Genomic DNA, 14,832 nt, shown 5'->3' with positions numbered 1-14,832 from the left:
TTCATTCAAGAACATATATATTCATATAAGTATACTAGTTTTATCTGTAGCAATCTCTTATTGTTTTAGTAGTAAACCAACAATGCAAAACCTCTGAGATTTGGTTTTCTCCGATTGGATTTTTCTTTTTGAAAGCAGTTTTTTTTTTTTTTTAATTTATGAAAGTAGGCATTAAAAAATAAGAATTAGGCTGGACTAACATTTTGTCAGGTGCCATAAGATACTCAACTTTCATTTCACAGGAATAAAAAATTAAATATATGTTACTTAAAAAAAATGTCATACCTGCCATAAAATCAGTATATGCATTATTTCATTCCCTGTGCATGAAAATCTAAAGCATAAACATAGGGAAAATATACCATCTGGGCTTTGCAATTCTTCATTTACCTCCTGAACTGTCTCCATAGGCGGTGGGGGGTCCTTATTCCTGCAGAGATTGACAATGACCCATGTGACGTTCCGAAGGAAGGTGATGGGAATGGAGGGATTGATGAAGGACAGAAGAGGTTTGACAACTCCCAGTGATATGACATAATCTCTACATTGAGGACCATCACCTACAGAAATGAAAATTGTATTTAAAAAAAAATTACATTCAGGATGAGAAAGTCTGAAATGTATGCAATGGCTCATGTTGGGACACTGATGTTCTATGTTTCCTCACCATTAGTCAAGGGCATCAAGTATTGCTGTTTCTCCAGATTTTGATTTGGAGAACACAAATTTAACCTACTAATCCCGATAGCAAATTGCATATCTGTTTCAAGAGGTACCATCTTAAGGTAGTATTTATGAGGCAAGAAGATAGCCAACCCATGTTGATTAGAGGCGTGGACCCTCTAATTTTATTAGAGGAAACATAGGATGTAATGGCTATGCCAATGTAGGAAAAAAGTTAATTAAGATTCTTAATTGGAGTCTTTTTAAACCTAAATCCAACTTACCTATAATGTTTCCCAAAGCCCATACTGCTTGTTCACAAACATTCTGATGTGGTGAATGGAGAAGTCTCAAAAAAAGAGGTACGGCATCTATTAATAAAAACAAATATTGATACTGCAAAATGTTGAAGAGCTTACAGATTTCAGGCTAAATAAGCTGATAAAATGTACACAGCCTGGCACACTACGGTTACCCACTTACAATTCACTGAATGAATAAATGTGGCAAATACCCTTACCCTAAAAAAGTTAATTTTAGTATTTTCCCCTAGTAATATTTGAGTAACACGCCTACTGGCAAGATTTAAAAGTTGCTATTATATCATCAACTAAAAAAAAAAAAAAAAAAGAAAATTTTTCCTATAATGAAAAAAAAAAAAGTTCCGTCCCCCTCACCCCCAAACACATAAATTTAGAATAGAAGACTTTAGCCAATGTAATCTCAATTATTGATATGGGATTTTAACTAAAGATCATTCCCACATCTGGCTTACCTTATATGTTAAAATAATTTATCATTATAATCCTTACTCTTACATAATTTATATGTTAATAAGTTCTAAAATACTGGTATTATACTCATTCTAGGTAGGAAACTAAGCATAAGCTAGATCATTTTTTCTTAAATTTCAGTCAATTGTGTACTACTTCCAGGATTTTCTGTTGTATCTCTGAACTTACTACTTCCAGGATTTTTTGTTGTATCTCTGAACTACCTGTATTATTTACTTAACACTTAAGACCAACTCACACTTTAAATGGTTTTGAGATATAATTTACACACAATATATCTGTTTAAGTAAACAATTCAATGATTTTTAGCATTTATACAGAGTTGCATAGTTATCACTACAGTTTAATTTTACATTTCTATCACTCTCAAAACAATGCCATACCCATAGCTGTCCTACTTGCTCACTCCTCTAGCTTTAGACAACCATTTAATTTCTCTCTCTATAGATTTTCATATTCTGGATATTTTATATAGACACAACTGTATAATATGTGGGTTTTTTGTGTGTGTTTGGGTTCTTTCAATCAGCATAATGTTTTTGAGGTTCATCTGTGTATAGCACATATCGGTGTTTCATTCTTTTTTTTTTTTTTTTTTTCGGTGTTTCATTCTTTATTGCTGAATAGTATTCCACTATAGAACACATTGTGTTCATCTACTAATATATCAGTTAATGGATACTGGGATTGTTTTCATGTTTGGGCTACTATGAGTAAATAAATGTGCAACATCTATGAATAAGTCTTTGTGTGGCCACGTTTTCATATCTGTTGGTTCCACCCAGTAGTGGCACTGCAGGGTCAAATGGTAACTCAATGGTTAACCTTTTGATAAACTGTTTTCCAAAGAGGCCCACCATTTTGCACTCCCACTAGCAATGTATGATGGTTTCAACTGACCTCACATTTGTAATTTAATTTTATCACTTCTATAAATAGAAGATCAGCATCACTTACCAGAATTACAAATGGAAAATAACCAAAAAATTAAAAATGCAAATAAAACATTCTTATTAAATTGTACCTACTAGTTTCTATTAAAAGCCTAGTCTAAAATCTGCTACCTTTTTAGTACAGCTAATATCTAACTGGGAACTTTCTCCTTTGATATTTCTGAAATATCTGAGAGAGAGCAGTATTTTCACCAACTGACTCAATGTAATTTATTGCAATATCATATACTACCTAAAATCATCTTCAGTGCCACCTAAAGTCAGTTAAGTGTCCCATACATTGATAGTACTTGGTGACATTTAGTTTTTTCAAAGAGCTTCTTTTGTCAGTTTGGATCAACAGACTAATCATAGTTACCCACCCTGAGGTGGGCAAAATATGATAGCCATGGGAAAGATATCAACCATCAAAAGTAACTCATAAAATTCACTAGTTTAAAAATGTTGTAAGATAAAATTCAGTCTTTACAAAAAAACTCCACTTCTTTGCCTTTATTTTTAAAAAACTCCCAGCAAGTAAAGATGTTAATTTACTTACTAGACTGTACAACAGCTTGAGTCTGTGCAGAAGTTCCTGATGCTATATTAGTTAACGCCCAAGCAGCTTCAAACTGTAACGAAGGACTGTAAAACACAAAAAATCTTGAGACACATAACTACCAGTTATATTTATGACCACAGACCTCTACAGTTATCCTTTACCCTGTTCTTGAATTTCATCTTGTTATATCCAATTGCCTGTTGGATATCTTCACCTGACTATCCTAATGGCTTCCAAAGTCAGTCAATATAAATCTACTTATTTATGTCCACTGATAGTTGCAACATTTAGCTAGTCATTATTTTCCTTGACTCCTTCCTCTCCAATAAACATCTAATCAAAAAGTCATGTCAATTTCCCCCCTAAACATTTCTTATATTTATAGTATCATTCTCAAAATCACTGAACTAGCTGAGGCCCTCACCATTTCACTTGAATACTATCATGACTTCTAGACTGGTCTTAAAGCTGGGACCCCAGCTGATCCACTACATCATCTGCTTTATATATATTGGAGCTACTACGAGGTTTCAGATTTTACTATCACAATTTGGAATTGTGATAGAAGACCTCACAAAGAAAGTGAAAACTGAACTAGCCTATTAAAGACAGATAAAGAAAGAAATGCACTAACAACTGGAATACAAAAAAAAATATCCCGAGTTGAATGACCATGATGTGTACAGATGACAAGGAATAGATCAGGAGAGCAGAAGCTAAGAAAGTATGCAGAAATCTAACGAGGGATGAAATTGGGAGGGTAGGTTATCTAAGTGTATGTGTGTGGGGGGGTGAGGGGGAGTAGAATTCAAATCCCAAGCTTCAGAACTTGGAATTTATTCTATAGACATACTAAGTATAGAGGGCTACTGAAAAGGAGAGTAAAGAAAATGTTGGAGTCCATGATATAAAAAATGGATAAAAAAGGTTAAAGCCTGATGGAAAGACCTGTTCAAAGGAAATTATGTACATCAAGTTAGGATAGATGGCTGAAAGAATATAAATTCCTTTAAATAGAAAACCAAGGTGGGAGAGGGTAGTAGTGAGCAAAACCTAAGGAGAGTGAAAGGTTAGGGACTTAGAAAAAAAGCTCTATAAATATCAAAGAAAGACAGTGAGGTTGTTAGTAACATGGTTAGAGGAATCCAAGAAGGAAAAAGATTTTAAGGAGAATAAATGTCAGAGACAGAACATGCAGTGAGGTCAGAAAGGTGGGCCAGATAAAAAAATGGACTAGCAAATAAGAACTACACAATGAATTTTAGCAAAAGGTAGGGTCTAAAGAGGATATCAGAGGCCGAAAAGAAGCAAAGGGATAATAAGATCAAAGATGATGAGTTTATGTTGTTCTGAGTTACAATCAGAAAGGGTTATTAGGTTACTTTATTAAGCTAGTCTAGGTAGCTTGGCAAAATACTGGAAATTAGGGTCTTAAATGAGAAAACAGTGAGATATATAAAATAAAATGATATAGTATTCTAAGATGACATTTGAAAAGTATTTAAGTTACTTAAATAAAGTGTTTTTTTTTTTTTTTTAAGTAATTAAGTTTGATATTGTAGTGTTTTGGGTATATTATTTCCGTTCCTCACAATCACCTAATTTTTACTGAAGAGGTATCTGAGGCTCAAAAACCACTTGGGTTTTGGTCAATAGCAAACTGTAGATTTAAACCAACATCTATGTGGCTCCAAAGTCTATGGGCTTTTACATGATAATGCAATTTCCCATGACAAATCCATAAAGTCAGATCCAAACTACTGATAATTTTGTTTTTGCTTTGGGCAGTAGTTACACAGGCCTATATGTATTTTAGCATATTTTTTGTATATATGCCATATTTCACAGATACATACAAATAAGCCTATGCCAAAGGCTGGAATGTAAAGTAAGAAAAAAAAAAAGAGAGAGAGAGAGAGAAGGAGATCAAGGGAAAAAGGGGGTCTTTAGAAGTAGAGGAGTAGACTATTTTTTAAACAGCTGAAATAAGAGTGCCTGGGTGGCTTAATCAGTTAAGCCTTCGGCTCAGCTCACCATCCGGGAGTCCCAGGATAGAGCCCCATCTCAGGCTCCCTGCTTAGTGGCAAGTCCGCCTCTCCCTCTCCCTCTGCCCCTCCCCCTGCTCGTGCGTGCGCGCACGCGCGCTCTCTCTCTCTCATATTCTCTCACTCTCAAATAAATAAAATCTTAAAAAAATAATAAAGAGCTGAAATAAAACTTATTTTTACTTAAATACTTATACAGAAAATATACATGATTGTATAAAATAAGTATTAAGCACTCTTGGAGGGATGGTTGTAGCACACAATGAAAGTAGAAAGAAGTATTTAGTGGCAATGTTTATATTCCACTATGTAACTAGTCAATTGAAAATTGACTAGATAACATTTAGCAAAATATACCAAATTTTAGTCTAAATGCTCTCAAATGCAAAAACCAGCATTTGTTTAAAAATATTTTGGAGTTCAAATTTATGTTCTTCCCAGTTAGTATTCAAACTGATGAGGTTTAAGATACAGCACACCAAGATATCTCTAAACATTAACCGAGATGGGGCCACACCTCAAAAGATACAAAGCTGTGTTTTTCCCTTTCTATTCTGGAAAAGTATAACCTGATTTTTAATTTACCACAAATAAAAAGAAAGTTATTAGACAATTAGTTATGGCTGGAGTTCTATTAAAGACTTCATAGAAGATCAGTGGACTAGCTGGACTATTCCCAGGGTAAAAGCCACTCAGTTCTGGAAACCATTCATGTTGACTCAGTCATGAGGTTAATCTATATATAGACTCATAAGCAAAGAGTGACTCAAACCTATTTGGGTTGTTTTAAAATATTTCTCAAAACAAAAACAAAAACAAATTAAATAAAGACTATAAATATTTGAGGTAAGTTAGAATAGGCAATAAACAGAAGCTACAATTTTCCTAGAAAATATACACATACTTCAAAAACTAAAAAAAGAAATACTTTAGATCTTCTGATTAGGATCATAGAATTAGAAAATTACATAAAAATATATGACAAATGAAAAACATAACAAATGCGAAACCTAACTGAACCCATTGGTTAAATTATAATCCTAAATTTTCAGTTAAATGAAAAAAGTGAACAGGGACTCAAATCCATACTTACTTATCATCCCTTTCTAGACATTTGACTAGAATTGGTAAAATCCCAGATTTTATTAGGTCATCAATTGGTGGGTTTCTGTCACTGGATAATAGCTTTCTAGAAAAAGCAATATAAGAAATTAATTGCTATAATTTTCAAACTATGAACAAAAATAACAATGTATTACTTCTAGACTACCCGCTCAAACATCTATAATAATTCTCTCTCTGGACAAATTAGTATTTACCTTGCAGCCTGAACGGCACTTAACTGGACCACTGGGTTATCACTTGTGGCATTCTGTAACACCAAATTTAAACTTCAGAAATTTAAAAGGTATCAATTTCAAAATACTCCAAAATGAGAATTAAATTAATAACATACCTGCAATATAGCTTCTAGTGTTACATTTTGCTTAAAAGGAAAAAAAAAGACAGTTCAGGGAAGTTTTTAAACAAAATTACATTTATTAAGTCTATTTTACTAAAGTTACTAAATTAAAAAAAATAAAGTTACTAAATTTACTGAAGTTAATATACACTAATCATTATAAAATTGATCTTATATTAAAAATCAAATTCTCTGATTATAAAAATTATTATAAAAACACTTTATAACATCAAGATAACTTACTGCTTTAAAATCAGCATCAACATCTGAATCTTCTAAACTTTCTTCTTGGGGGACATTTCTTTTTTTCAGTAAGTGTTCATCTCTTTTGTTCTGGATAAGGAGAACATGAATTAAATGTGCATACTACAAACCAATGACAGGCTACATCCTGGATTTGGTAACATAATTAACTGGTAACAGTACAGCTCGCTCTCTCTCTCTCCCTCTCTCTCTCTCTCTCTCTCTCTCACACACACACACACACACAATACACATATTAAATACCAATAGTTCTGACCAATATCATGCCTCCTAATCTTTAATAAAGACTCAAATTTGGGGATGCATTATTAGTATACAAGCCTAGCAAATACATTTTAAATAGTATGCTGACTTTCACCTACTTACTCAAACAAATCAGCTAGATGGGAAAGAATTCAATGCTCAAATGTTAAGGTTTGTATGCTTGTTGGGAATGTGGGGAATAGGAATTCATTAGCATAAATGCCATTTAGTTGCCAACATCTCAGATATAAATGGTTGTTATTTAGCTCTCACAAACAAAAATTCTCTACTAGCAAATATATTTCTACATCTTATGGGATTTCAATTGTAATGGCAGCAACATGTGCCATTTCATGTAATATATCACTTTGGGTAAATCAATCTTCTTTTAAGTTTATAGTTTATCTATGGAATTAAGTCAAAATAAATTAGAGAAAAGATTGAATGCTTTCTGGGGTACCTGGGTGGCTCAGTCAGTTAAGCGGCTGCCTTTGGCTCAGGTCACAATCCCAGGGTCCTGTGACAGAGTCCCCCACTGGGTTCCCTGATCAGTGGAATCTGCTTCTCCCTCTCCTTCCTCTCCCTCTCCCTCCGCTGCTCTCCCTCTCCCTCCACTGCTTCCTCTGCTTTCCCCCTGTGCTCTCTCCCCCTCTGTCTCAAATAAAATCTTTTTCGTTTTTTTAAAAAAAGACTGAATGATTTCTAAAATCATTTTCAACTTAAAATTTCAAAGGGTATACTATTTGGTCTTCAATACAATATTTACAGAAATTTTTGATTACAATAGAAATTCCTAAAGAGGTATTAATATTGATGTTAAAATTCAGACCAAGTAGAAAGTTAAAACTGGAAATATGTGTATATCTTAAGTTTACTGGATTATCTGCATAAACCTATCTTTTGTCCTATGTATAAGCAAACAGGTTTAAAAAAACTGAGGCTTAATATGTATGCTAATCATTAGATTACCTACCAACTCCCACTTATAGTATACTTCTTTAGCAACTATGCAATCAATTCTACATTATTTTAAAATTAATGCATCTCACAAATATTAAACTCCTTGCACTGATATTTTATAGTATCAAGTGGCTCTCCACAAAATACTTACTAATTTATAGTGGAAAAACTTGGCAGAGAGCATCTTGACCAACTGACAAAGGTTATCATCATAAATAAAGAACAAATCCACATTATGTGCCTTTGGTCTCATGCACTGAGAAAACAGTACTACTTCTGTAGTATTCCTGACCAGAATAACAGCCACCACCTGAGGAAAGTCAGACAAACCTAAATCTGCCATTCTACAAAAACTAGTCTTCAAAAATGTAGTCATGAACTGTTGGATTGAATGAGATTAAAGAAACAGGACAAGTGCAATGTCTAGACTGGACCTTGGATTTACAAAGGACATTATTAGGAACAACTAGCAAAATATGAGTTAGGTCTATGAATTAGATGGTAGATATTTATCTGTATTAATTTGACAAATGCACTATGGTTACATAGGAAAGTAGGTTTTTATGAAATATGCACTAACATATTAAGGCTAATGGGGGCATATGCCTGTAACTTAGCTGTTTCAAGAAAAAGTGTGTGTGTGTGTGTGTGTGTGTGTGTGTGTAAATGAGAGAGAATAAGACAAATATAGAAAAAAAGCTAACAACAAGGAAGCTGGCTGCTGAGTAAAGAGTGTATAGTGGTTTTTGTACTAATGTAAATTTGAATTTCAAACTCCAAGTTTGAAATTGTTTCAAAACTTTATTTATTTATTTTTTTGTTTCAAAACTTTAAATAAAAATATCTACGCATTGTACTTTGTGATTTGTAAAATGGTTAATCTTAAAATTTATTATATTTTAACATCTCTTGGAATTTAAATGTTTCACTATAGTTTATGCCATTCTGCTTTTATTGTTTTCTTTTAACTTTTTTGAGTCTGAATAATCAAGCTTCCAAAGACCTTTCAGAAATTGAACTCCCTCCATTCCTCCAATTCCCCCAGGTATTTCAGGCATAAAAACAATACAAAGCATAAATACAATTAAAACCTCATATATATATGATGCCCAATTCAAGGATAACATTTTATCATAATATACAACGTTTGCAGTCTCTTTTTTTTTTGGGGGGGGGGGAGTAAAGAGGCTCATTTTTATTCCTAATCTGCTAAGATCTTTTTCTCTTCCTTTTTAGCCACAAATAGATGCTTAATTTTATTAAACTGTGCTTCTTTTTGCATCTATTGATATGGACATGAATTTTCTCCCTTCATCTGTAAGTGTGGTAAATTAATTGATTTTTTAATGTTAAACTTAGAATCTTAGCAATGTAAAACTTGCATGTTTACAAGATAAACCTTTCTTGAAAAATTTTAAAGATATTCATTACTGGACTTAATTTACTAATATTTTATTTATTATTTTAAAAATCTATGTTCATAAGTGAAATTGGCTTATAAACATCTTTTCTCATTCTGTCTTGGCCTCACTCTCGATGCCATGGTTTTGCTAGCCTCATAAAATGGGCTGGGTAGTGTTTCCTCTTTACCTTCTCTAAAATCATTTAATAAGGCCGAAATTATCTGTTCTTTGAATGTTTGCTGAAGAACTATCTGCAAGATTACTTTTTCAGGGGGCTGGAAGAGGTTAAATTTATCACTACTGATATAATTTATTTTTAGATTTACTTAGGTTTTTCATTTCTTCTTGACTTAGCTGGGTAAATTATTTTTTCCCACTAGGAAATTGTTCATTTCAGCTAAGTTCTCAAATCTATTGGCATAAAATTACTTATATTCAAACTGTGGTAGATTGTTTGCAAAAATGGCTAGAATCCCCCTTCCCATATCCATGCCTCTGGATAGTCTGGTCTTGCACTAATTCTAGGTGTGGTTTGAAGAGTGCTTACACATTCCTCTTGCTGCTCTTACAATTCTAAAATCACCATGTGAAAAAAACACTGTGCTAGCCTGCTGGAAGATGAGGCTGTGTAGAAGACGACCAAGGTCCATCCAATAGCCAGAAACTTGTGTGAGACCATCCACAGATCATCTAGTCACCAGCTAACCTACTAGCTGACCGGAGGTGAATGAGGGAGCCCAGCAGAGATCAGCTGAACTGGCCCAGGCCAGAGGAACCACTCTGCCAATCCACCGAATTATTAAATGAATAAAATAGCTATTGTTTTAAGCTACTTGGTTTTGGAGTGGTTTATTATGCAGCAAAAACTAAGTGAAGTACTAATATTTTAAAACTTATGCTACAGGTATATTAATATGCCTTTTAAATTGCTATTATTATTTGTTCTGTATCTCTACTTGCTATATATGTCTCTTGTGAAGTACTTTTTTAACTGTATTCCACAGGTTCTGACATGTAATATTTTTCCTATTGTGCATTTCTAGGTAATCCTATAGCCATTAGGATTTCTGTGATGCTCGACGTATTTTCAGAAGTGCTTTATTTCTTTTTTCACAATTATGAGATTTTCCTATCTTATTCCTGGATTTGTAATCTAATTGTATTGTGATCAGAGAACATAAGTCTGTACAATAGCCTGAAATTAACTGATACTTGCTTCATACCAGAACTTCCTGAACTTTCTCAGTCCACAGTGTAGGCCAAAGAAAATACCTGTTGTACCTCCTTTTCAAGTAGTCAGGTCCAAAAAACTTAACAGTCATTGGTAGAGGGTTGTGGGGCTGGGGGGGGGGGGTGTTATGGGGGCATATAAATTGTAAGAAAAAAATCTTACTTCACTCTTAAAATATGTGATTAAAAGGAATGGAGTGCGATCTAATGTTTAATTGTGAACTACTTCAGTACCTAATAGTTCTGTGGTATCTGAAAGATGTTAAATGTCCCTACGTTTCTCTTAAAATTTAGAATATCCCAAAAGTCCCTTTGGGTTCACCACAGAGCCCCATGGTACTTCAATGAACAGTCTGGAAATTATAGCTTTATACTATCATAAAACCATTTTTCATAGGGTTTTTTTTTTCATAGGGTTTTATATGTGTTTTTTATATAACACTTGCAAATTAACTTTTCTTTCCACTATTAATTGGTATATTTACTACTGACAAGAAAGTCTCCCACAATGATTATGTATGTCTTTGACAAATTCTACCTTGTAGTTTTGTCAATTTTTGCTTCATATATATTTGGACATATGTTATGAAGCATACACAAGTTTAAAGTTATTGTAGTTAGTAAATTGTTTATCAAAAATTAATAACTCCCACATTTGAGTCGAAAGCATCCTAAAATAAGTAAAAAATATAGGGCATGAAAATCATACTTTACTCTTAACAAGACAAAAACTATGTACAAGCCAAGGAAAGATAATCCCTGGGCAGGTTTCTGGTAATCTAATTAATTATTAAATGAAGCTTCATCAAAACCCGTAACTTAAACTGTCCCTTTACTTAACAACCTAGAGATTTTTACCCTCCTGGACAATGTACTTCAATAAATTCAGGATCTATAAAAGCTATTTCTTTCTTTTGTCAAGTGGGAGGAGAGCTCAGAAGATATGGAAACTAACCTAGTTTCAACACCTACTTTATCTCCAAACACACACACACACACACACACACACACACAATTAGATTCATTTCTAAAGTTCCTTTAAAAATCTATTATTACTCTATTTAGCAACTATGTACTTAATCTTTTTTAACTTTCTGTTTTCTGACTAGTAGGGTTGAACCACACAGAATTAACACTGTTGGTTAAGAAGGTTAATTTTGAGTCAACAAATTCTGTATATTGATCTCTATGTAAAGTTTTTCATTCCCAAATTTCTCTCTTCATCTTGAAAAAGTGGCTGAACATTTTATACCTAAATTTGTGGAATAAGTCAGCAATCACTTCTTAAGCATGGTATGAAAAAAAATAGATATTTATCAGCCCCATTCTGAATGTGACATAATTAAATTTGTTCTTATCCAGCAACATACTCATTGTATTAAATTCTTATCTAGTTTTAGTTCTTGTAAAATTAAAATCTCTTATTTCACAGATGAGTATAGGGATACTGAGAACCTGGTGAAATTAAATTATATATCTAGGAAGTATCAGCTAAGATTTGAACCCTGGTTGTGGCTACAGAGCTGTTTCTTAAATATATATTCTATAACTTTTTTTTTTTTTTAAGTAATCCAACTCTAGCTGCATCTAAATACTTCTAAAGAAGTAGAAAAAAGGGGCACCGGGTGGCTCAGTCAGTTAAGCATCTGCCTTCAGCTTAAGTCATGATCTCCGGGATCAAGTCATGATCTCCTGGGATTGAGCCCCCAGACCCCCGTGCTCAGTGGGGAGTCTGCTTCTCCTTCTGCACATCCCTTATGCTCATGCTCTCTAATAAATAACTTAAAAAATTTAAAAAGTAGAAAAAATACTCAAAAGATAAGACCTTTCCTTCAATATTAACATTTATGAAAGATACTACTGCTGTGTAGATACATGGATATTCACCCACAAGTTTTATATGTTATATTTACATTTTGGCTACTCTCAGGGTATTATACTCTGATTAAAAATTTTATTTTTTATATTTTATTAAAAAATTTAAAAGACCAAAATACTACTGATTTATCAATCATGTAAAAATCTGACAACATAACAGAAATTATTTTTCCTAAAGGATCACTTAACTAATCTTATCAAATGGCTGCTCTCTTTAGGATTATCTTTTACTAATTCAAGGTTTTACGTATGATCATTTCAAAAGACACAGAAAAAGCATCTGACAAAGTACAACATCCATCTGTGATAAAAACCCTGAACAAACTAGGTTTAGAAGGAACATATCTCAACATAAGTCCATATATGAAAAGCCCACAGCTAACATCACCCTTAATAGGAAAAAACTGAGAGCTTTTCCCCTAAGGTAAGGAACAAGACAGGGATGTCCACTCTTATCACTTTTATTTAACATAGTACTGGAAGTCCCAGCCTCAGCAATCAGACAACAAAAGAAATAAAAGTGGGGTGTCTGAGTGGCTGTCAGTTAAGCATCTGACTCCTGATTTTGGCTCGGGTCATGATCTTAGGGTTGTGAGATTAAGCCCCACTCTGGGCTCCAAGCTGGACGTGGAGCCTGTTGATGGTTCTCTGTCTCTCTCTCCCTCTGCCCTTCCTCTCATTTCCTCTCTTTAAAAAAGAAAAAAAAAAGGCATCAAAATTGGTAAGAAAGTAAAACTTTCACTGTTTACAGATGACATGATACTCTATATGGAAAACCCGACTCTACCAAAAAACTGCTAGAACTGATAAATTCAGTAAAGTTGCCGAATACAAAATCAATATACAGAAATCTGTTACATTTCTATGTACCAATAATGAAGCAGCAGAAAGAGAAATTAAGTAAACAGTATTATTTACAACTATGCTCAAAATAAGATACCTACGAATAAACCTAACCAAAGAGGTGAAAGGACTACTTTGGAAACTATAAAACACTGATGAAAAAAACTGAAGACAAGACAAAGAAATGGAAAGATATTCCACGCTCATGGATTAGAAGAACAATGTTGTGAAAATGTCTATATTACCCAAAACTACACATTTAATGCAATTTCTATTAAAATACCAATAGCATTTTTCATACAACTAGAACAAACAATCCTAAAATTTGTATGGAACCACAAAAGGTCCCCAGTAGCCAAAGCAATCTTGAAAAAGAGAAGTAAAGCTGGAGGCATCATAATTCTGGACTTCAGTTTATATTACAAAGCTGCAGTGATTAAAACAGTGTGGTACTGGCACAAAAACAGACACATAGATCAATGGAACAGAATGGAAAACCCAGAAATAAACCCACAACTATATGGTGAATTAATCTTTGACAAAGCAGGAAAGAATATCCAGTGGGAAAAGGACAGTTTCTTTAACAAATGATTCTGGGAAAACCGGACAGCATCACGCACAGGAAACTGGGTCACGTTCTTATACTACACACAAAAATAAATTCAAATGGTTTAAACACCTAAATGTGAGACCTGAAACCATAAAAATCCTAGAAGAGAACACAGGCAGTAAGCTCTCTGACACTGGCTATGGAAACAAAAGCAAAAATAAACTATTGGGACTTGATCAAAATAAAAAGCTTCTGCACAGTGAAGAAAACAATTATGGGTAATCTATGGAATTGGGTAAGATATTGGCAAATGACATTTCTGATAAAGGGTTAGTATCCAAAATATACAAATAACTTATAAAACTCAATACCCCAAATAATCCAATTAAAAATGGGCAAAAGACATGAATAGACATTTCTCCAAAAGAAGACATACAGATGGCCAACAGACACCTATAAAGATGCTCATCATCACTGATCATCAGGGGAATGCAAATCAAAATTACACTGAGATGCCGCCTCACACCTGTCAGAATGGTTAAAATAAAAAACACACGAAAAAATGAGTGTTGGGCAAAGATGTGGAGAAAAAGGAACTCTCTTACACTGTTGGTAGGAATGCAAACTGGTGCAGCCACTCTTGGAGGTTCCTCAGAAAGTTTAAAATAGATCTACCTTATGATCCAGTAATCACACTACTGGGTATTTACTCAGAGAATACAAAAACACTAATTGAAAGGGATATGTACACCCCTATGTTTATTGCAGCATTATTTACAATAGATATGGAAGCAGCCCAAGTGTCTACTGACTTATGAAGGATAAAGAAGATGTGGTTTGGGCAGCCCAGGTGGCTCAGCGGTTTAGCGCCACATTCAGCCCAGGGCGTGATCCTGGAGACTCGGGATTGAGTCCCACGTCAGTCTCCCTGCATGGAGCCTGCTTCTCCCTTTGCCTGTGTCTCTGTCTCTGTGTGTGTGTGTCTCCAATGAATAAATGAATA

The 14,832-nt window shown here is 33.8% G+C and overlaps 1 protein-coding gene across 2 annotated transcripts in view; it reads right to left on the bottom strand.

Moving 5' to 3' along the window:
- KPNA3 (karyopherin subunit alpha 3) overlaps positions 1-14,832 on the bottom strand; it is a 92,867-nt gene that overhangs the window by 25,186 nt on the left and 52,849 nt on the right. For both annotated transcript variants that reach the window (XM_025478384.3, XM_049099374.1), the window contains exons 3-9: positions 6,702-6,791; positions 6,453-6,482; positions 6,316-6,368; positions 6,090-6,185; positions 2,949-3,034; positions 948-1,034; positions 391-560 (exon numbers count right to left, since the gene is read on the bottom strand). In XM_025478384.3, the coding sequence (XP_025334169.1) occupies positions 391-560; positions 948-1,034; positions 2,949-3,034; positions 6,090-6,185; positions 6,316-6,368; positions 6,453-6,482; positions 6,702-6,791 (612 nt within the window). The remainder of the gene's footprint in view (positions 1-390; positions 561-947; positions 1,035-2,948; positions 3,035-6,089; positions 6,186-6,315; positions 6,369-6,452; positions 6,483-6,701; positions 6,792-14,832) is intronic.

Source organism: Canis lupus, chromosome 22, assembly GCF_003254725.2.
Source record: "Canis lupus dingo isolate Sandy chromosome 22, ASM325472v2, whole genome shotgun sequence".
Classification (NCBI taxonomy): Eukaryota; Metazoa; Chordata; class Mammalia; order Carnivora; family Canidae; genus Canis; species Canis lupus.
Note: the sequence above shows the minus strand (reverse complement) of the source record. Positions and strands in the feature narration are given on the sequence as shown.